The 23,498-nt window shown below is 52.4% G+C and overlaps 1 protein-coding gene across 2 annotated transcripts in view; it reads left to right on the top strand.

Annotated features, from left to right (window-relative positions):
• The window catches only part of RBM19 (RNA binding motif protein 19), a 70,234-nt gene that overhangs the window by 37,579 nt on the left and 9,157 nt on the right, over positions 1-23,498 (top strand). Inside the window, exons 22-24 of one of the 2 annotated variants that reach the window (XM_040606171.1) lie at positions 7,947-8,052; positions 15,169-15,289; positions 22,725-22,833. In XM_040606171.1, coding sequence (XP_040462105.1) covers positions 7,947-8,052; positions 15,169-15,289; positions 22,725-22,816 — 319 coding nt within the window. In that variant the 3' untranslated portion in view covers positions 22,817-22,833. Of the gene's footprint in view, positions 1-7,946; positions 8,053-15,168; positions 15,290-22,724; positions 22,839-23,498 lie in introns of both variants that reach the window. The other variant, XM_040606161.1, reaches the window with a different exon arrangement.

Genomic DNA, 23,498 nt, shown 5'->3' with positions numbered 1-23,498 from the left:
GGTGGAATTAAAGCCTGAGAAAAGGGGAAAGGTGTTACCTGTGTTGCAGTGGCAGAAACTGGAAGATTTCTCTCTATGACACATCAGAGACTCTCCACATGGGACAGGGAAGGGACAGCCACCAGGCTGGACGCTACATCTCATCACCACAGCCCTCAGAGCAACGGCCTTCTCATGTGCCCTTCTCTGGCCCTGATTCTGCCATCAAAGAGAAATCCTTGGGTGACTTCTCTTTCTTGTAAGGCCAGGTCACTCTTTTGCAAGACTTCCAGCTTTTTGGCTGTTTTTGCCATGGGGCTTTTGCTTTCTCTCCTGTACCAAAGATGCTCACATTCACGTTGTGTGGTGATTTTTTAAAATCACAAGTCCCTCTGCTGCCTTCATGTTTTGATCAAAGCATTGTATATCCATGTGAGGTTGGTAGATAGCAGCCGTGGCTTTGCAGGCAGTGAGCTGGAAAAATGGGAGAAGTGCAGCATTGCGAGGTCACCTGTGTGTGGGAGAGGAGGCTGAAAAAGAGCCTGGGGTCCCTGCGTCATTCCCCAGCATCGCTGCCAGCTGCTGAGCTCCTTAGGAGTAGCTCAAGAGCTGCAGCATCTCTTGGTGCTCACTCCTGCCTCATCAGGTCCTGATGGTCATGACTGATCCCAGAGAACCTCCTGGTTTGAAAATGCCATTCCCATTTTTCTGTGCGCCCTTCGTGGGGGCTGTGTAACCCTGTCCTGCTCTCACGTGGCAGCGCAGGAGAGGGACAAGTGGGAATCGCCTGGATCCAGCTGGAAATGCAGGAGGCGTTGGAACACTCGTGATCCTACATGAACTGAGGATATGGTACAGGCTCGGTGAGCTCAGAAAATCTGGTCATGGTGAGGCTTCCCACAACTCCACAACACAACGAACAGAGCGGTGCTTCGTTCAGGTGGCGTGGAGGAGGTACCCCACTGCATCCACGAGCACAGCACAGCCAGCACCTCCTGCCTGGAAATGCTCGGTGCCAAAAAGAACAATCTGGGGTGAAACGCCGTGGCTGAGCTTAGACACGTGCTGCCGGTGCTCGGCTTCCCTCGGTATGGGTGGCCAGGAGGGGGGCCTGGCTTTAGAGCTGCCTTGGGGGGCTCTGTGCAGCATGGCGAGGTCTCCCCTGGAAAACCGGCCTCGGGAAGGGGGCCGTCACTGGAAAGCAGCTGAGTTTGGAGAAGGTGGCAGCACTTCGCCCCGCGGCACGAGGCTGGCACTGAAGAACAGGAATTGCTTGAAGTGAAACCCAGGTTTGCTGTGGCAGCAGATCAAGAGGCCTCCAAACAAAGATGATGCTCCTGGGCAGAGAGGAGAGGAAGCTGGAAAAACTGATGATCCATGTAGTAAAGAACAAGGTGCAGACGTGGCTGTCTTCCTCCTGTGCACCGTTGGCTTTTCACAGGGGTTTTGAAGCTGATTTGATTATCCAGCAGGACTGTCCAGTGCAGGTGAGCAGGCACTGCAGGAATGAAGGGTCAGTTTTGCTGCTTCCCAGCATCGCTTCATCTGTGCAGCCATGGGCTGGGGGTTCACTGGGACACCTGGTCTGCTGCAAAGTCCCTCCACCTTATCATCCCCTGCTCCTGTGGCTCCACCAGGGATGGAGGCTGCAGCGGTGGCAGTTTGTGCTCAGTTCAGTGTGTCAGGAATCTTTGCTCCTGACTTGCCCTCCTGCGCATTCGTTTGCTAATTTTCAGAGGTTACCGAGGAGACGTTATTGATGATGATGATAATGATAATAGGGGAGATAGGTGGCAGATTAATTCCTGAACTCTAACAGGATTTAAGCTAACAAGAGAGGAGGGCTTTTTTCCTCCTTCTTTCCTTTCCCTTCCTCCTTTCAGATATTTCCTGTGCTGGGGATAACAACACCAAGGAGTGTTAAATTGGCTCTGAATGTCCACCCTTGGCTGTCCACATTCTTGTAACGATTTCATTAGCTTGAATTATCCACGTTATTTTCTTGTAATGGGATTAGCCGTACTGGAGTCAGCTGAAGTCCTGGAGCGGGAGGCGGGAGGGACCTTCCGCTGCGTATTTCATTAACTCTCTCATGCAGGGGGTGGAACTGGCCACGGCTCAGCCCAGGGGCAAAACCATTTGCCAGGGTCCTGCATTCCTAAAGGAGGAAGAAAGAAAAAGAACCATTATTATTATTTTCCCCATACACACACTATAATCAGCAAATCGGCGCAGAAGCAGAGACTGGCGGGGACATAATTTGCTGAGGGAGGGAAGGTCCTATTTGGGGGCAAGGCAGAGGGGGGAATGATAAAATGAAGACGACCATTGCAAAGCGATTGAGTGAATTCTGCTGGGCTGACGTGTGGCTTCAGCCTGCTGTTGGGGAAGAGGTTGTGCAGTAAGGGAAGGGGAGGGCTGCTGTCCCTTTCGGTCTCATTTTTCCTGCCCAGAGCCACTTCTGATGTGTGGTTATGCTGCCTGGCTCATTCACTGGAGCTCTGTCCTAGGGCTGCCAGCAGTCATGAGGGGGGGGCTTGGGCTATGGCAGGGCCTGGGGATTAGAAGGCAGCGAGAAGAGAGGAGGGGAGAGAGGAGGAGGTGAGGTGTTGGCAATAGATGGCAACCCATGAGAAGGTTGGCAACCTTGCTAGAGGTTTTCGTGATCACCTTTCTAACGTGGTTATTGCTAGTTTGCTTTTCTTGAAGGGATATAAACCAGAGGTGCTTTGGATGGCCCCATGCAGTGGGACGTTGCACGTGTCTAGAGCAACCAAAGAGTGATTTTGTTTGTTTGTTTTCCCAGGAGGTCTGTTGTTCTGGCAGTTGGAATCATGGATTTGCAGTGTCAGTTGTGCTTTCCCCTACAGAACTTAGCAACCCAAGAGTCCTTGATCAACTTACAGCTGAGGGTGCACCAAGATCAAGCATGAACACATCTTTGTGTTTGAGAAGAACGTTGTGTTGAAAAGAATGATTGGGGCTGGATGGGTCTTGGCTTGTCCCAAGGAGCTCACTCCTATTTGAGACAGAGAACAAACAGAATGAGGTGGAAGGGATGCTTCCCAGCTGGAGTAGTGTTTACCCTGACCTGGAGGTACCCGTCCCATGAATGAGTGTGTGTAAATGGCCGTTGTGGCTGCCTGAGGCAGTGATGGGACCAGACCAAGACGTTGGGGGCTGAGCGAGCATGGGGAGAGACTTGGAAGCAGGGGGCAGAAATTCAAACAAACCCAATGGGAAAAGAGGAGCAGTGAAAAGACGGTGGAGTCATCGGCAGAAGATGGTGCTGGCACTCGCGTGCCTGGCAATACTGGGGTGGAAGTGCAGAGGATTTGGGGCTGTGCCTGTAGCAGCAGAGCGGTGATGGAAGGGGAGGGAGCCGCAGGGTAGGAGCTTGCACGTTGTGCTGGCAGAGGAGGGAAGGAGGTTTCTGGAGACCACCTGTATCCCTGGTCCTCTTCTGGCTCCTTGGCCATGTTGATGAAGGATGCACAAGCACCTTCTAGTAAATAGGCAAAGCCAAGTGAGCAGTGTATTATCTACTGCTCTGGAGTGTGCTCTGTTCAATAGCAATGTAATGTCCTACGATTAGCAGGCAGAGGACTTGCCTACCAGCTGGCCTGTGCCAGAAGGATATAATTACAATCCCAAGGAGTGATGTTCCTGTGACCTGCAGCCAGCTTGCACCATACATCGTGCAGTGTGGAGGAGACAGCTACTTCTCTTCCCCCCATTCAGCCAGGGAAGTGAGGGGGTGGCTGCAGCACCACTGGAAGAGCTGCCAAAGCCTTGGGAGAGCAGCTGATAGCCAGCATGCCATGTAGAAGTGCTGGATCCCTTGTGGGTGGGAGGGAAGGGATGTCCCTTCTGGCATCTCTGGGAACATTGCGTGTTTCTGCTGAGCTGAAGACAGGTGACTTGTCAAGGGAAAGGTTGTGGCTGTCTTTATTCTGCAGTCGTGTGGATTGTTGCTTAGCCAGAGCTGGTACAGGCTTTTACTGGTTTCCCAGTAAATCTGGGTTGGCATGAAACAAAGGTTCTCATTTAGGAAATATCTTAGTTGCAGCATTTTGTCTGGGGCTGTCATCCCTTTCAGCCAACGGCATGAAAATGTGCCAGACCTGGGAGAGCGAGGACAGGCGTGAGGAGGGATTTTGCCAGCCTGGCTGGCAGCTGCCTGCAGCACATGGGGAGCACAGGCAGAGGGAGGCTGGGAGAGCCACATCCTCCAGACCCACCCCACACCTCGACATGCACTCTGTCCTCCCCTCAGAACCTTGGCCCCCACTCAGGATCTCAGAGGACAGCTGTTTGGACACCAGTTTTCATGTATATGTGAGGAAAGAAGCTGGGAGGCAATGGAGGAGCCATACACGTGCAGGGTTAGTGGGGGCTTTGCAAACCTGCTGCCTCCATGGCAAAGTTCTGGTTCTTTCCTTCTGCCCCTCTCCAAACTGCCTGTATGAATCGTGAGCAGCTCCACAGGGAGGTTCTTTATACAAGACGTTTGGTTTTGTTGGACACCTTGGCTGCACTCCTTACAGATGAAATCTCAGCCTGGGCTGATGCCACCAAGAACTGAAGGGGTGCCCTGCCAGAAATCCAGCCCCAGGCCAGCCACGTGGCTCTGGTGGGGACAGGACTCACCAGAAAGGAGGTTATGACTGCAAACGAGTCAATGTCTCATGAAGGAAGGGGCTTTGCTTCCATAACCACCAGGTCCTTCAGTGCTTGTGCTGTGGCTGAGCCCTGGTGCTGGCGCAGAAGCTCGGGAGCACTCAGAGAAGACATGGATGCCAGTGGGTACAAATCCAGAAACCTCTCAGGTTTCACACTCACACTGACTCCAGGAACTTCTCTAAACCATTGTGCTCAGGGTAAGGAGCAGCCTGGCAGGGTGCTGCACTCTGCACCAGCAGCAAGCTTTGGTCCAGTTTACCGTGGAGAGATAGGTGGTCAGCTCCAAGAGGGACCCCCACTCCTGGGGGCACATGCCGTGTTTTCATGCCATTTGAGTCCTTCAGAGCGGTGTGCTGAAACGGGATGGAGGTGGCAGCGACGCTGGGTCTGAGGTGCTGTGAGCCCCTCCGCCTGCACAGCCATCCCAACCCCGGGGAAGCACGTGTTCTAAAACAGCCCGATGGGATCTTACATGCGAGCTGCAGTTCGGCAGCCTGTATAAAAGCTGCTTTTTTTTTTCCCCTCCCCTGTCGTTTGGCTCAGGTTTCACCCAGGTGATGAGCTGCATCCCATTTCCTTCCACCATCCCTGCTCCTGTGGCTTGGCCCGTGGCAGCTGTGGCAGAATCCATGGCCATCCCAGAGCTGGAAGGCTGCAGCATTGATGCAGCCGGTGGGGGAGCGAGCACAGCAGCACCTGGCTTCCCCAGGTACTGGGAGCCTGGCACTGTGGGGGGTAATTGGGTTCCCTCCGCCTCTGTCTCTCTCCCCCCAAATCCGGAGGAAATAATTGGAAAAGAGAGGTGTGAGTCTCTGCCTGGCACTGGAGAGGAGAACATTAAAGGCCCGAGCTCACCACTTCATTCACAGCTCCCGGGATGGTAATTGCTGTGTTGTGGTTTCTAATTAGCGCCACAGTGGGGGGGAGGGTGTTTTACTCGGCAGCCCGGGTGGGGTCAGCCCTGTCTCTGCCATGCCCCTCGGCTTTCCTCACCCCCCCACTTTGCCTGCTCGCCATTGGGAGCTGCATTGCAGCTTCCTCTGACAGACCCATCTCTCTGGGATCCTCTGCCATGTACCGCTGTCCTTTCTGCCCCCAACCCTCTGCCCAGGAAGATGCTCATGGCCAGCACTGCTCTGGATCGGGTCCGGGTCCTCACTGCCTCCGCACATCTCCCAGTGTGGGTGGCTCAGGCCCCTCTGAGCTGGAAAGGAAGGGGCAGGTTCTTCCATCTCTGCCCAGGCTGATGTGGGTCATCATGACTTCCCCTGGGACCCGGAGTCCTGGGGTCCGTATCTGTCCTGTTGCTGCTGGGCACCTGCTTGCCCATCCTGCACGTTGGGTCTCAGTGTCAAAGGGAGACACGTGGTGTTTTGGTGCACAGGGCGAGTGTTGTCGGAGAATATTTTAGCAAATATTCTGCTCGTATTTCTTTAGCAAGTATTCTGATCCCCCAGGGCAATGCCCATGATGTTTTCCATGGACTGCTAGATTGGAGCAAGCACTCCCTTGCCCTTGCCACCCACTGGCTGTCTTTCCTAGCTAGCTGGTCATCTCCTTGGGCCAGGAGCAGTCTCGTTACCTCTCCCTTAACCCAGCTGTGGCATTTGAGATCCTACAGGGATGCTGCAAGGGAGAGGAGCCACCTACAGAGCTCCTGGGGCCTGTCACCCACACCCTCTGGCAGCAGGACCCTCCTGCTGCTGGAAATCCGGCAGCGCTCCTGCTGCTCCTGGCGCCGAGCATCCCCGCCAGCCGAGGCTGCTCCCTCGCCTCTGCTCAGGCTTGTTTGTTTGTTTGTGTAGCGCCAGCTCGAAGGGGGCAGGAGGGAGAGAGGGAGGGAAAGCACCGAGGAGGAGACGTGCGGATTCATTTTGAGGCTTCATAATGGTACATTTACACACCACGTTGCCTAAGGAAATTGGGTAGATGAATGCCTGGTCATGCTGCCAGTGCACCAGGTTAACTCCCAGGATTTAGCTTATATCATTTCACGAGAGCGTTTATGGCCTTTACTGTGTTTATTCCCAGGCGCTCTTTGGCACTGCTGCATCCCAGGCTCCTTTTGTGTATGCACGTGTGTGTGTAGATTTTCAAATAAAATAACACATCATTCAGACCCGGTCCACATTAAATATTTATTGCCTGCAGTTTGTGCATATGTGTTTGATAAATGGGTGTAAGGGGAGGGGAGGAGATGGGGAAGTGGGAGCTCGGATGCAGGGAAAGCATTGGCTTTGTCCTGGAATTTCTCCAGGGGACAGCACTGGAGCGGGGTGTCCAACGAGCGCTGCCTTTGGGTTTGTTTTCAGGCTTTTGGGACAAGGTTTAGGCTGGTGGGCTGGCTGCGTGCTTCCAAGTCCCTTCTCCAGGGATGGGCATGCTGTGACAAGGTTTCCGCTGGGCTGTGGCCAAGCACAGATGCTGCCAGCCCTACCCCACACCCACCAGCTAAATAGAAACCCCCTTATCTTCCCCCTCCTGACTTTCCGTCCCATTGGCACTCAAAAACTTGTCTGAAATGCCGACAGGTCTGGAGGTTGTTGTGTAGGGCTTGGGTCTGTTGAATTCACCCATTTCCCTTTATAGATTCAGCAAACTTAAGTAAAACCAGTTTATTCGAGCCCATGAAAGAGGCTGGGTGCAGGATGGGAAACGCAGGTGCCCAAGTGAAGTGTTGGAGCGAGGGAATCCAATCTTAAAAATTATGCCCAGCATCTGCTGAGCAGAGGGATGAGACCTTTGTGGATGTAGTGCCTACAACAGGCTCTGGGGATTGAGGAGCTATTCTGGGAAGATAATAGGTCCCTGTGGGGCCATGCTCTGGCTCGTGCCTTATCCTGTGCGCTCCAGCCCCTCTTCAGAGGTGCAAATAAATCTGTTTCAATGGCAGTTAGGAGCAGCCCTACCTCCTGGTAACCTGGAGATGCTCTTTGCCCACCCTGAACAGGGTATGGCATGCAGGCTGGGTCCCTGGTTTCTGCAGATCTCCAAAAGGGAGGAGAAGAATAGCAGTGACATTAAAGAAGTTTTTCGCTTTGTTAAGGTTTGTGACCTGAAAGGAAGACCCTTGAAATCCAAGCTGTGTTTTTAGCTGTTACTAGGTGCTTTGGGCATGGGGCTTACAAGGAAGCAGAGCAGCTGCGGGACACCACTCAGCCGAATCTTCAGCACTGGCAAGCCTGCAATGTGGGTCTGCAACCAGTAGTGCCATGGTTTGTAATAAAACAATGGTTCTTCCCTTGATTTCACAGTGTTTTTGCTTTTCCCACTCTCATTCACAGCACCTTTGGAGAGCTGAAGACTGTCCGGCTGCCCAAGAAAATGGCAGGAACAGGATCCCACCGGGGCTTTGGCTTTGTGGATTTCATCACCAAGCAGGATGCCAAGGTGAGATGTAGTCCTTCCCCTCTGGCACCCTCCCAGCCTGGTCTTGGAGCAGAAGGTGAGGAAGGGAGCCCGGAGGCTCCGTCCCACTGAGGCTTAGCCCAGATTTGGGGCAGGCTGTTGCCAGTCACTAGCAAAGCTGCACCGAGGCTAAAACCTTCATGTGGGCAAGCACTGGAAGTTACACCACAGAAACCACAACCTAAGCTGCAAGGGGCGTAAGTTTGGTGCAACTGATAAAATGGCTAAAAATTCTTGCAATGTAGGAGGACAGAGGCATTTTTTCAGATTTGTTGAGGCAAGGTGAGAAGGAATGGTTTTGACGCAGTGTTAACACATCAGGAAACTTGAGCACATGTCTCACCTCCACCACTGCTTCGGTTTTAGGTGAGTTTTGGATATTGTGGTTGTTTACTGATTTCTGAACTGTGAAGGGCCCATGTGCATCAGTTCCTCTGTGTGTTTCGAGAATCCCTGTGAGCAGCCTTACCTTGGTGTTTTTCAAGTAGCAACAGAAGAGCAGTAGTTGTGAATTGGTCAAAAGGATGAGTAAGCAGAGAGAAAGATCTGTGTCTGCTTTGCCTTGCTGAGCACAAAAACAAAGGTCAAGTTTTGTAATACAGTCGTTGTCTTGGTTGGAAGAGGGGAGCTATCTGTCCTGGGTTGGCCAAGGATCCTTTCTCAGGGTGGTCTGTGCTGGCTATTTGACAGCAATATGGAAAATGTTGGCAGCAGGCAGCTGTGCCTGCAAAACAACTTTCTCAGCACCGAGAACTGAGCTCTCAAAGCCTGCAGGGTGCAAGCACATTTTGCTTTAACCAAAAATTTCAAATCCTATTATTCCAATGTCTTGACATTTTTGCAATCTGTAGGCACTTTATGCTGCAAAATACTCCATAGCATTTTAAGTCAGAATAAGTTGCTGTTCAAAATGCTCTATTTTTTTTAAAGCTTTCCCTATATGTTTAAGTTCTATGTTTGCAGAAGAAACAAGGGGCTTGTAGCCAGTCTGATAGTATTCTGCTTTTACCCTTTGCCAAAGGTTCAGGAACAGGCTGGACCAGGCATAATGTCTCATGCACTGGGCGTAAGAGGGTCCTCAGCCTCACTGTAAGCTGCTGTGTGGCCACTGCCAGCACTGGAGCAGTGTGGTTTTCATCCCCGCTGTTGGCTCCTGGTGATTTGCACAGTATCTGGAAAAGGAATGGTTGTGGGCATGAGCCAAGGGATGTTATTGCTGAAGGGAAGGGACCACATGACTCCACCGGCTCCCTGAGACTCCAAATTCTCAAGCCTGTGAACAGAGAGAGGAGCGGGTAGCAAGCATAGCCTGTGTTTATGTTTTTAGACAGGATTCATTGATCCGGGATCACAAGGGACTATTAGATCATCCGTTCCAGTCTGACCTCTCGTATAACACAGTATATAGAGTTTCTTTGTTAGTCCTTTATTGATCCTAATTCAAACTTCCTTCTGCTCAGCATTCGTCCTCCCCTTGGGAGCCAGCTCCCTGGGCAGCGTGGGGTGCAGGGAGCCCCCCAGGAGCATGGTTCCTCTCCCTGCATGGGGGGCTGCGCCTGTGGCTCTGCTCAAACCCCAGCTCTGGACAGCTTTGCTTTAACCTCTGCTTCACTCCAGAGTCCTTCAGGCTTTGTTCCTGGGTTTGGAATTAATCTTTTCCTGAGGAAACTTTAAGCATCTGGTGGAAAGGTCCATACAGGGACCTGGCTGGTTCGTTACTGCTGCTCAGTTTGGGGGTGAGTGAGACAGCACCCACTTTTCCGCTTGGTTTCTGGAAGAAACAGAGCACAGGCTCCGTGTCTGCCTCCCATCCCTCTTCAGCCCCTTGGGGGCTGATTCCAGCTACAAATAGAGATCTCAGCAGCAGGAAACCCGTCTGTGGCTGGTGAGCACTGGCACCCAGCTGAAGGGGAGAAACCTAGGCAGGGTGCTAGCGCAGGGCACCCCTCCCGGAGCTTGCAGGGGCCGTGGGAGGCAGGCGTGCGGGGAGCGAGCCACCCTGTGGAAGAGCACTCGGGGGGTGCTGCTTCCTTTCCAGCAAAGCAGCTCTTCTTCCTTCTTTTCCACCCTCATCTCTTTGAGGGATTTCATTGTCTCACAAGTGGCACATCAAGTACACTCCATTGGCTGTCTGGAAGAGGATGCGCTGTGTATTGATGAATAGGATCCCGAATATTGTAAACACAGACATAATTGGCTTAGAGTTTATTGCTAAGTGAAATGAGAGAGGAGGGGAGTGGGCCTGGAGACCTCTGAGCTGAATAGCTGTGACTGTCAATGGCGTTTTTGCTCAGAGTGGTAATCTGGAAATCGCTTATAAGCATCTTATAAAACATGATGTTTTTGTAATAGAATAGTTAGGGTGGCTTTGTTGGGCATTTAAAGCCTGTGACCTCCCGTGTTTGTCTTTTTCTCTGAGCAATCACAGCTGCTGTGGGAGAGTGTATGGAGATTTTCCAAAGCCACAAGAGATGTGGCGCTCCCCCTCCAGACTCCCTGATGCTGTGCCTGCAGACCTGTCCCGTGGGGCTGGGTGTCATCCCCTCAGCCTCCGCTGATGCTCTGCCACCCACTCAAGGATAGCCAGCCCTGCCCAGAGGTGCTCTCTTGGGAGGGGTGAGCACCCATGCCACACTCCTCAGGCAGCGGGTTGCATTGCCTGCAGGGGAGGTGACATTCGGGCAGGGCATGGGCTGCTGCTGGTAGCATCTTCTCCCCATCATTTGCTCATCCTTCAGAGCCCCAGTCTCACGCCTGGCTTTCCCACAGTGACGTCTGCAGCTGGGGCCATCTCTTGGGTCGTTTGACGGCTCCCAGGGTGATGGATGGACCTCGACCAGGAGTGTTACACCACCATCAGATGAAATTAGCAGCACTCTCTGTTCTCTGTCGTGAGCATTTAACAGATCACAGCACGCACATGTGCGAAGCCAGGAAATGGGGGGGAACCCATGTCAAAGGCTGCAACGGGCAGGGACAAAATAATACTCCCAAAGAGGGTCTGTATGCCTGCTGATCAGACCTTTGGGTTTATATCTGCAGTGCCAGCTGATCACTGAGTGGGAGTGCAGAGAAGTTAAGGGATGAGAAGGGAAACTTTGATCCACTGGCAATAACAAATTAACTCTGGTTAAGGAAGCATTAACTATTTGACATGTTTCTTGATGTTCCCTGTGCAGAATTGTTGTGGGATTGTTTTTATTTTTGAACTATTAACTGGAAGCTGAGTTTCCCCTTTTCTCCCCTGTTGATATAAAAATACATCCGGTCTCCAAATAGAAATTGCTCATTCGGGAAAGACAGTCAACCCTTTAAAAATGCATGTACACAGAAGGAAAAATCCGTGTGTGCAGCTGGCATCACAGAGAGCATCCTCAGTTGGGACTGGCTCTTGTGAGGAAGGCAAATTTATCAGTCTCCTAATGTTGTTGACCCTTTGTCCCTCTAATGACTCCAGCCCGGAGGCTCTTTGGCTTGAGTATTTAATAGGGCAAGGGGGAATCTATAGGCAGAGCAGCACTGTCCTCCAAATTAAGACAGCATTTAGAGATGGAGCCATAGCACTCAGGGGTGACAGACGCAATGGTTCAGTCTCTTGATCTCTGTCTTTCCAGTGCCCCAGCACAGCAGGCTGTGCTCCAAAGCAGTGTCTATCTTGTCCCAGCAGTCAGGGCTTCATGTCAGTTTATCGGCCACCCCTTAATTTTAAAATTCCCTTTCTGAATCTCACAAACGCTTTTAAGCTGCTGTTCCAGCCTCTCCCCTTCCTCTCTCTTTGCTTTTCCCTGCTCTGTTTGCCTCTCCATCCTCTGCCTGGGCTCCAGCTCTGCCCAAGCTGTACTCAGAGCTAGCAACAAAAATTGTGCCGTGCTGAGCCATAACGTTAAGCTTGAACCAAACTCAGCAAAATCATACTCAGGAGAGCTCAGAAATGACATTTTTAAACATACTCGAATCCTATTTTCTAGGGGGAGAAGGCCATTAGGGTTTTCATGCAACCTCTAAAGTATTTGGCAAGCAAAAGAGACCTGCGAGGAGGTTTGCCAAAGCTCTTCAGCTTTTGGTGTTACCTGGCAGTGGGTGTATTGCCAAATGTGGCAGCTTTAATGAAATCTCTTTCTGACATTTAAGGATAGCAAGCCTTGCATGGTGGAGGCTCTGCTTTTCTTAAGTGTGTAGGCTGGCACGAAGCTGTGGTAATTAGAGGTCTTTTCAGGTGAGTCTCACTCTCTCTCGGATGAGCGGACACCACACTTCTCTTAATCCTTAGTTTGGTTACAACTAAACAAACCTCTGGCCAATGCTTTGGTCTTCAAAGGAGATGTTCTGGGAAGGCAGACACTTGAGTGGAGGAGCTGCGCCCTGAGGATAGTCCCTGCCTCCAGCCCCACTTTCTTTGAAAGTCAGCCTTCTTGTCCTCATTTCATATTTCTCATGTAATTAGAATAGATTTTTTCCCTACCTGTCTTTTCATTTGGAATAGCAGCAGTGGCAAATTTCTTCTTCTCGCTGGAAGATTTCCAGCAATATGGATCTATGAGGATGGCATTTGTCCTCTTCATCCCTTTGTCTTTTAAATCATCAGTGGTTTCTCTTTTTTTTTTTCCCCTCTGGAAAAGTTTTCATTCCTCTCAGCCATGAAGAACTAAGTTTTATTTTTTAGCTTATTTCCGAAGGAAGTGACACTCAAGTGTTTCTCACCTGAAATGCATGGCTTCTCTTCTGCAGCCCCATCTCTGGGAACCCATCTGGAAGATGGGACTGTGGGGAGCAGGGTTCCAAGCATGCCCTTTCCTGCATGGGCTGGAACAGTGGTGGGCTGAGCTTTGCTTCGTCCTGGGTGCAAAAGAGCTCATTTTGAGAGTGCATTTGGCTGGGAAGGACCAGTGTCATCAGACTGCTGGCAGACACATCTGTCCTAGTGGGTTTCTTTCATGCAATGCGACTTGATGGCAGCATCTGCCTTCCCTCTTGCTCCATGACCTTTCCCAGTGCTGCCTGCAAAACTAGAGGATGCCTCATCCCGGACTGGGCTGAGCAGATGCGTGTGCCTGGCAGGGCGTGGAAGCAATCCTGCAACAAGGAGGATGTGGCAGAGCAAGTGGCTTGGAGGGTGAGAGCCCACCAAGCACCGCACGTTGCGCTGTGATCATGGACACGTTTCGGCATGATCTGCCCTCCTCCCATGACCTGCTACAAAGTGCAGCGAGGTTGCTGGGGCTGTCTGCTGTCTTCCCACCTTCCTCTTCCTTGTGCTTCGGGAAGTGAGAAATTAGAAAGTATAAATTAACAAATGAGACCCAGTGATTAGAGCTGTAGTTGTTTGCCAGGCTTTGGAAATGGCTCTTTGTGCCAACGTAAACAGCCATCACAACTCCCTACTGCCACCTCCCCCCGAGTGTTTATTTAAGCCAACACATTGCTTTGCTAATTGGAAGATAGGCTTTTAAAACAGCAGCAGCAGCAAATAAAACCAGCTATAGCTGCAAAAGCACCAGCCAGGCTTGCAGCCCTTCAGAAAGTAATGGATTCCCCGAAAAGGAGGCATGCCACCCTGCCAGGGCCAGCCCTGGGGAGCCAGCAGCTGAAGGTGGGGAATCCCAGCAATGCTCCAGAGCAGGTGGAACTGGTGCTTCTCCTTTCTCTTTTTTTATAATGAATGAGAATTATATGAGTGAAAGGGAGTCAGAAAGAGGGAAAGACCCAGGTTACTGAGTGCTGATTACTGGAAATGGGGGAGGTTTTTGAGTTTTGTAACCAGCAGCTCAGGCAGGGTCCTGGCTGTTGCGGAGTGGTCGTGGGCAGCCAAAGGCTCTTGCAGGATTTGCCCCTCTGCCCAGAGGCATGACGTCTGGGGACAGCCACAGTGGTTCAAAATTACCATTTAGTGGACAACTCAGTGGAGAGGTCTGATATTCTGTAGGACTGGTGCTGATTTGGGGGCCTCCATGTGGGAGAACACATCCCTGTTGGACAGTGAGATGTGATTCTGTGGTCCTCTAGGTGCCATATTTGTTCCAGGGATGCATGTTTGCAGAGCCTATAACCTGACATAATCCCAGCCTTAGCTGGGAATTTTAAAAGAACATTTTGGGCCCCTTTTCTGTAGCCCTGTTGGGGATGAAAATATTGGACCAGTGTGTTTGTGTATTTGCATTATGGACCAAATCCTGCTCAGTCCTAAATTTCCTTGAAAGTATTATGTAGGAAATAAAGACAAAATCAACCTTCCCTGGATCAAGTCACTGTTTCTTTCCTGAATGCTTCAGCTGGTTGCGTACAGGCACAGAAAGCCGTCTGAGCTACTGTGCTGGCTCGTGTTCTTGTATTAAACATCAGCGAGAGATTATAGCTGTACGGATGTTATTAAGCAGAATCTAACAATGAGGAAACCTGTGGATTTCTGTAACGTAGCAAACCACCATAGGCAAAAAGAGAAGAGGACTTCTGCATTGGCTTCTGGCTTTGCTACGTTTGCTGCCACCATGGCTGACAGCACCAACACGGCTGGTGAGAGGAAAGCAGCTTTCCCTGGCGGGCTTGTACTTCTTCAAACTTGTGCCCCTGAGCAGAAAGCAACCTCCCTACTCATGCTGGAGCTGTGCTTTACTGTGTGCCAGAAGAGAACAGTTAGGTGGAGAGCTGTGAGGTTGCTCTGCCTGTGCCAACCCAGTGGTGCTGCACTGCCTGTGAGGGTCCTGGTTTGCAGCCAGCCCACCCAGCACTGCCCCAGTTCTCGGCAGCCTTCCCAGGCAGCAGCTTTCCTGGCTCAGGTGTGGTCCCGGGGTGATGCAAGGCTGCAGCCAACCTTGAGGTGCTTGCTCTGCTGGATTTCAGCCTGCTCCCTAGGGAGCAGCAGCAGCCTGCAGGAATGGCGATGGGTATTTGCTCAGCTGCAACTATGTAGAAGATAAATGATCAAGTCAAAGCTACTGATGGAGATGAATCCTGCCCCATCAGAGCAAAGTGCTCAAAGTAGGATGTTCTCCGGTGACCTTTTGGATTCAGGGCAGAGGGAGGGACATTTTTGCTTTTCCTCATGTGAGCCTGGTTTTATTTTTTCCCTTATTAATTTTTTTTCTTCTCTTAATTCTGCAGAAAGCATTCAATGCCCTGTGCCACAGCACACATTTGTACGGTCGGAGGCTGGTCTTGGAGTGGGCAGACACGGAGGAGACGGTGGAGGCCCTGAGACGGAAAACGGCAGACCATTTCCACGGTAACGTAGCAGCATCCTTCTGGCCTGTTGATACAGCCCTGGCTGGCACCGTCCCATCTGGCACATGCTGCCTGCCCACGCCAGCCCTTTCCCCACTGCTGCCGGCTTGCCGGAGCTGGCAGGTAGATGCTGAAGCCTGACAATGCAAGCACAGGGGGAAGCAGGAGGCATCCAGGCCAGGGCTTTGTCTGACAGCTCTGTGTGCATGTGAGCCGGTTAACTCTCCGTGTGCTGGCACTGCCGAGGCGCCTCAGTGGCACCTGCCAGCTGCAGTGGTTTTGCTCCGTCCGCCTGCACCCCAGGGTGCTCTGTATTTAGGGACAGGCTCTGTGCACGCAGCACTCAGATTAAAAAGGACAAAGTAATTTGGCCGTTGGTTGAGATGCGGAGAGGGTTGTTTGGACCAGGTTCCCGAGAATGACAGCTCCGCAGATAACAGCACTGCAGGCTCCTATTGACAGCCATCGACAGGCACAAATGCATTGCTTGGCAAATATTTATGTAGGAAGGGCTCCCCTGGGCTGGAGGGCTAAGCTGAAGATCAATGCTCTTCTTCCTGCATCCCCTCCCAGCTTCCCCTCTCCATCACACACGTGCCCATTGCCTGGGGTGTTGGCATAAGCAGTTGTGGGGCTGCATGTTGCAATCCCCAGCGATGGGAGAGCAGCAAGGCTTCTTATTTAGCAAGCCTGACTCCAGCGGGACGTGGCCTCGCGTTTGTGGAGTTGTGTGTGCAGTGCTGGTTGTTACAGGCTGGGGAAGCTGCAGTTTGGTGGTGCAAGGGCTGAGGGTGGGTACAGCCAGGGAGGCGGGGAGCAAAGTGGGATGTGCTGGGATCCACAGGCTGATCTCCAACAGGGTGGCAAAAAGGAAACCAAAAGGAGCACGGCAGTGTCCAGGGATGTGTAACAGCCTGGGCATGGAGCTGTGCTGCTGGGGGCACACGTGAGGCAGCAGGGAGGATGGGCGCAGCTGAGGGGTGCATGTGCCCACCCAGAACCCACCACTGGAAGCGGGACACATCATACTTTATCATAGTGATGTGAGTCTCCACCTGGGTGGAGAAGGCAACAGATGTGATGGTTCGTGCATCCCATTTTATATTCGGGATCTCCTTTCTCCCTTTCTACTCTGCTGAATCTGGAGGTGGGGGGAATAGTCTTGGCTTTACGGTAGTTGCAGACTTGCAGCAGATGCTGGCTGCTGCCTTCAAGCTGTCACCTCCCATCTCCCCCAGGCTCAGCTTGCCTCCTGATTTCTGTTTGTGTTTGCTCCAGCCCCCCTCTCTGGGGTCTTCCTCGTGGAGGTGGGGGACTCTGGGAGAGCGGCAGGAAGAGTGTTTTCACATCCCAGGGGAGATGCAGCCTTGGAGATGCAGTGGCCCCAGGGGCTTGGCTGAAAAACAGGAGCAAGGTTATCACTCCCCATCTTTAGGGACTGAAAATGTGATTGAAGGCGGCCGTCATCGCTGTGCTTCAGCCCATCTCGAGGGGAGAGAAATAACATCCAATGACTTCAGCCCTGTCTGGTGCACAGGCGCGTCCTCCACTGCAAAACTGCTGGTAGCTAATCCTGCGGCAGAGCGGGATCTGCCAGAAGCGTTTCTCAATAACAAAGCCCATCTGGGGCAGCCAGCGGGCACCCGGAGCTGCCTGGTGCCTGGGACCGGGTCTCATTCTGCACCGCACTGGAAGGCTGGAGTTTCATGAGTGGGATTTTCTTTCTTTGGGAAGTGCCCTCTCCTGGTTTCAAGACAGGCTTGCTGCAGGGTTTCTGGCAGTGATGCCCAGCGGCCCTGAGGAGGGGAGGGAGCCAGGCTCTGTCCCTTTTGCTGTGGGTGTACAGAAAGCGATAGTGATAAAGAGGGGAGAACTGCAGCTACCAGACTTCGGCCCCCGTGGGATGCTCCTTCATATTTCTTCCCCAATATAGCTGGAGGCTGGTTTTCCCATGTGGAGCCAGGACCGAGGATACAGAGCACACACGGCACTGCTGCCCTGCCTTGAATCCTCCTCATCCCTGCAGCCAGCTGAACAGCTGGGCTGAGACCGCGCATCTCATTGCACTGGTGCTGCAGACTGGATTCTCTTAACCAGAAACAAAGCTCATTTTTTCCTACCAATACCCATTTCCCACCCACCCACCACCCACTTTCCTTCTCTCCCCACAAGGCACAGGAGCAGTTCAGACATCCCTGCACTGTTCATGGATGTCCCCATGAATTTTCTTCTCCCTCCCCAGTGTGGATGTTGTGTGAGGGTCTTCCCACAGCTTTGCAGGCTTCAGTGGTCAGGCACTTGTGGTCCCTTATTGTCAGGTAGGAAGGGACCAAGCTGGGAATGGAAAAGAAAAAATAATTTTGTGTCTTCAAGGCTCAGGAAAGAGTCGAGACCCTGAGGTCCTTGGTGTCTTCAGCTGCTCTTTACCACCAAAAGCCGCTGCTGCTGCAGTGTTGCTCCCCAAGCCAAGCCCAGCCAGCAGGGTCTGAGAAGCAGGACGTGGAGGCAGATGCTATCAAAAGGTGCAGTGGTGGATGGAGTGGGTCTCATCCGACCACCTAACTCAGCTTGTTCCTTTTTTCCTGCCCTAAATTTCTTTTTATTGCATTTATAGCATTGCCATGCCATGGGAGAATCTTTTTCTTTTTTTCCTTTCTCTGAAAGCCTTTTGTGATCCTTTTGGACCTGGAGGCCTCCAACAGCACAAGCCACCTGTGCTGTTTGGAGAGGCTGGTCTTGCTGTAGCAGCATTGTGTGTTTGTATCAAGCCATGTTGGCAGTGCTGTGCCACCAGTACAGGGTGACGCATGGCCTCTGCTGCTTCTGGCCCTTTTCCTGGTTATTCCACAGAAGTAAAAGCAACCAGGGAGCATGCCAAGGACTTTGCACATGCCAGAAGAGGTGAAAGTGTTAAAGCAAGACAAAGGACTGAGACTGTCCATCTCACAGGGCTTTCAGACACATTTCTCCCAAGTTTTATGCAATGGGAATTTAAGTGTTTTGAAAAGCTCCTTCTTTTTCTTCTTTTATTTCCTCTTTTCTGTGCAGTTTCTGGTTTGCTGTGGGCACAACAGTGATGCACAGATGTTTCCACAGTTAGCACATGGTGTATCTGCATGTAGGAGAGGCTGCAGAGTGCTAACAGAGGGTGAGAAGATTGCTCTAAGGCCTGGGGGGTTGCTGTCACCCAGGTCCAGTGGGACAACACAGTGACCTGCACTCCCCTGGGTTTGGTGGCGAGTTTGACTTGAGCCATGAGCTCATCCTGCTCTGTCTCGCTGCCATCACAGCAGATTTCTGCATTGCCAGCTTTGAAAGAGCAACCTCGATCTTTCAGGCTGGTGTCTTGGGTAGCACCAGCCAAGACCCCTCACCCAGCAGCGCCAGTGTCAGCCCTGCCATTTTTGTCTTAGGAAGGAAATACTTCGTAAAGCCTAGACCTGGGCTGCGGGACACACGTCCTACCACTGACTTCTCTGTGCTACAATTATGCGCCATATTTCTAGACACCATTTATAGAGATTTGGCTTCCAGTTCCCAGGTCTCACTCTGCTGTTATTTGTTAGGTTAAAGAGAGGTCTGGTCTCCTAAGTCTTTTCTCTGTGCAAGCATTTGTAGTGGCAATCAAGCCATTTCTGAGCCATCTTTTCAATAGGTCTAATAGATGCAATAAAATGGAATAGGCTTCCTTCCCATTTTGTGTAGTTTTCAGGTTATTCTTCATGGCTTATTCTAAGTCTTTGTAATGCTCCAGGAGAAAGTGAGGAGCCCAGAAGTGGTCATCAGCTGCCAGAGATGGTTTCTGTAATGCTATCAGGAGTGAAGCCGCAGCCCAGCCCTGACGGCTGGGACAGCAGCACTACACCCTGCGCTTGCTTTCCTGCCTCTGAGCTGTCTGTAAGAGGTTTAAGTCTTTTTGCTCATTTCTGAGTGCACCTTCTTTTCATCCTGAGGCAGTGTCTTATGTTAGGGACAAAAAAGAAGCTTTCTTTGAGCTTTAATTGCACCCCACCATGCATTGTTAATCTGTGGGACCCACTGCTGCAAGGTGGCTGGAGAGCCTGAGAGCTTGGCCAGCTACAGGGGAGGATTTGATGCTACTGTGGATAAAGAGACTTATCTACTGTAGTGAGGTAAGGAGAAGCCATGGGAAGGTTGGCCTTAGGGCCTCTAATCCAGCCTATAACATGGAGCAGGGTCATGGCAAGCGCTACATCAGAGCAGCGAGGGATGCACAGACCCTGCCACCAGCAGCATCTTGGCCCTCATTTCGGCAGGTGGATCTTCCCTTTGGCAGACAAGGATCACTGATGCCTCTGAAACCAGTAGAGAGAATATTTGGGCTGTGCCGAAATAGTGATGAAGGGATCCCAAAGCCCTGCAGCTGAATATGCCAGCCCTGGGGTGAGAGGCAGATCTGGAGGTATGCAGTCCAGGGTCACATCCAGAGCCCCACTGCAGACCTGTGCATCTCCTGCATCCCCACAATCACATCACTGCAGCCCACAAAGAGTCTGTAACAGCTCGATCCCCCTTCCCTTGCTCGCCTGGCACAGGACCACAGTTGCCGGCACAGCTCCATCCTGGGAAACCTCACTGGGGGAAGATTGGTGAGCAAGGCGGTGATACCCTCAGCGTGCGTGTGCTCCCTCTCTCCCGGGAGCTCGCAGTCCGTGCAGGGAAGGTACTTGCTCCCAATCCAGTTAAATTACTATTGACTTGTGTTCTCTGCGCTTCACAAACATTGCACTCAGCCGTCACCAGCGGGGCTGGCGGTATCCTGCCAGGGCTAACTTGGGAAGCCAGCTGTGCTGGGCCGTTTTTTCCTGCTCTTTCCCATCGATCAAAGAATTAAATTGACAGATGGGGAATTTTACGTAAGACGTGGGAAGGGGAAGGAATGACTTGTGCAGGGGGGGGTTATAGGAAGGTTGGGCTGGAAAGAGGGGGAGTGGAGGCTGCAGGGCAGGCAAATGAGAGAGGTGTGTGAGGAGGGGGTCTGGCTTGTACTGTAGTTGTGAGAGCGTTTCCAGCAAGGCCCCTGGTCTCAGCAGAGGGCTGTGGGTGCGTGCAAAGTGGTGGAGCCCCAGCGTGGCTTGCCCTTGATTATTTACAGTTGTTTGCTGGAAGTAGAGTGTTTGCAGAGGAAGGCATGCTCCGCTCAGGACCTGATCCTCCTGCCCTCCCCAGCAGGGTGGGAAGATTCTTCTCCATCCCTGTCATCTTTCCCAGGTTGCTCCTCCTTTGGCTGCAGACCCCCACGCTGCTTCTTTTACCTCTCGGCTGCATTACAGACCCACCACGCCTGCCCTCACCTCCCAGCCTTTTGGGCTTCCTTTTTAGTCCTTTCTTCTTTTTTTTTTTTTTTTTTTTTTTTTTTTTAGAGAGAGCATCTGTAACTAATGCAAACACATGCCGTAGCCGTAGCCGTAGCCGGAGAGTAAAACCCTGCAGGATTAGCGTGGCATTCGCAACCCTGCCACGTTCTAATCCCGTGGTAATCCCCCTCTCGGCCCACCCCCGCCGGCTTTGGCTATTGTTTAAAGGAAGCAAATGGGATCGTTAGCGGGCAAACCTTAACCAGCTTGGAGTGGCTGAACTGAAGTTGAACCAATTCACTTCCCCACCCTCCTGGGGTTTTTTCCCCCCCTTTTCCTCCTTGTTAGGTGGTGCTGAGGGATGCTTTGGTGCTCCCCAACAGTGCTGTGGCTGGGGAGCTGGTGAATCTGGAGCACACACGGCGGGGGTCATTTGCCCTACCAGCCCCCTGCCCACACCACGGCAGATCCTCTGGCTGCACTGCACTGCTTAGGGATGCTCCTTTAGCACCCAGCACCCCATATCCAGCATCTCCTCCGCCGTGCAACCCCCATCATCACCTCTGTGCACTCCTCATGGGGTGGCAGGTGGGGGACACACTCTTCCTTGCTATGGATTTGGGAGCTGAGACCACATTTGGTGCCATTTCTGAGCCCCAAGCATGAGCCTGGCTAGGGCTGCAGGTGCTGGGAGGGCAGAGTAATGGGGAGGGAGATCCACTGAGCTGGCACCTTCCTCCCAGGTGGGTTGTGCCTTTTGCTTTTGGATGGTTGAGCTGGGAAGAGTCGCTCCGGGGTCTTGGGGTGGCACCTTGCAGCCCCTTTGCCTCCCCTGAGCAAAGCGGCATGGGTGCCAGGAGGCGAGTTGGGGCTGCTGGCACCCCCGTCCCCCTGCCCATCCCCGCAGCCACTAGCGGGGAAGGAGGCAGGTTCTGGCGCTCTGTCAAGGAATTAATTGAAAAATAAAATCATTAGATGGGAACTCCAGAAAGGCAAAATTGTTGGGAGTTGGGGGGGAGGCGGAGGGGGGGATGTGAGCTTTTGTGAGGTTAATTTCTTCTGTATTGATGTTTTGTGACATTTACTTGTTGTTTATCTCCCACAGCAGCTGTAATACTAAAAGAAAATGCACAGCTTGTTCCATTTATTTATTTTACACCTTTTCTTTAGTCCTATGGTATGTTTGTTTGTTTGAGAAACCCAGCGAGGCTTTTGATGTCTGAAAGCAGGATTTAAACAGCTGTTCTCCATGTGCTGCTCGCAAGTGAGAGCCGCTGGCTGGGGAACGAGCGGGGGGAGAAGGGGCTGCACCACGGCTCCTGCTGGGAGGGCATTTCTTGCCCAGCGGAGAGCAGGCAGCGCCGCCCTCAGCCTCAGCACAGGGGCCAAATGGCTTTTGTCACCCGGGTGCTGATGCCGGGTCCTGGCAGCCCCCCGGGGGTTTCTCGCCCTCCTGCAGACTCTGACATCCCTGAGGATGGATGCAGGCATGGTGTTGCACCCCACAGCGGTTTTGGGAGCATGATGATGCCTTGTGGGTCACGGGACAGTGCTGTCGGTGTGGGCCAGGTAAAGCAAGGTGGGGACATCACTGCCCCAGCTGTCAGGGAAGAGCCAGCCCCTTGCCTTTACCCATTGCCAGCCGATGTGGGAGATGCGGGCTGGGCTGCGGGGCCAGGCACCGAGATTGTATGTCTCAGCAAAGATGTTGGTGGGTCTGTGTCCTGCCACAAGCCTTGTTGAACCAAGGCTGGTGTCTAGGTTAGTAGTGTGACCATTCTTGGACAGGGAATTGGTGAACTAGGGTCAATGGGAAGGGTTGGCATCACCAGTGAGCCTGTTTGGATGCTGAGGCTGTTTGCTTCCACCAAAGCGTGTGAACTAAAGTATGGGGGTAGGTATGGGGTCACACCAGCAGCTGTGGTGCCCTGCCAGGACCTGCCTGGTGAGGAAGAGTAAATGATAGTTGAGGGGCTTTACCTCAGCTGCAGTAACAACTGAGGAGGATGAGGGGTGCTGGAGGTAGCACAAAGTGGAGGCGGTTGTGCATGGGCCCCAGGTTATAATCTTTGCTTTTCTTCTTTTGCATGCCCTTCACTACCACTCGGGTCTGGACAGACTCCCCAAACAAGAGAAAACGATCAGAGGTTTTGAATGAAATCCTGGAGCATCTGGAAGAGGAGGAGAGCAACAAAGACGAGGCCATCTAACAGCTGCCTGGCATCTGGTGAGGTGGGTACCAGGGCAGCGGGGCTGTGGCGGGCACAGCTGGCCCTAAAGGTCAAAATGCCTTGGGCTGCTGCAGTGTCGGCAGTGCCAGGAGGAGGAGAAGGTGGCATTGCAAAGGCTCATCAGCCTCCGAGCCAGGATCCCATCCGCTGCCTTTCCTCCCTGTCACCCCGAAGGCTCGTAGCCATGGTCTCAAAAGGTACAGCCCAGATTTGGGCTCGGTTTAGGCTCTGCATTGAAGTGAGTGCATGCACTGTTTGTGCTTCTGCATGCTCCCCAGTGTGTTTGCTTTCCTACAGGGGAAGCCAGCAGAATTGCTGCTGCAGCAGAAATCACTGTTGAGTTGTGAATTGGCCCTCACTGGGGCTGGGGGAGAACAGATGGGCTGCCAAAAAAAAAGCGCCTGTTTGGAGACCAACCTGCAGCTGCCACCATGAAACAGTTTGGCAAAGGCCTTTTCCCTGCTAGCACCCGCAGGCTCCATGGCTTCATTCCCTCCAAGGGCACCACGCAGCCCCACAGTCTAGTTCATGCTGTCTTGAGTCCTGGCTGGCCTCGCTCCTCCTTGGCATGTGTCTTCCTTGGAGTAGCATCTTGAGGCTGGAGAGTGTGGGACGGCAGAGGTTTGCTGGAGGGAGCCAGGATTAAATAGCTCCCTGTGGT

This window comes from Falco naumanni, chromosome 1 (genome assembly GCF_017639655.2).
Source record: "Falco naumanni isolate bFalNau1 chromosome 1, bFalNau1.pat, whole genome shotgun sequence".
NCBI lineage: Eukaryota > Metazoa > Chordata > Aves > Falconiformes > Falconidae > Falco > Falco naumanni.
This window is presented reverse-complemented; position numbering and strand designations above follow the sequence as displayed.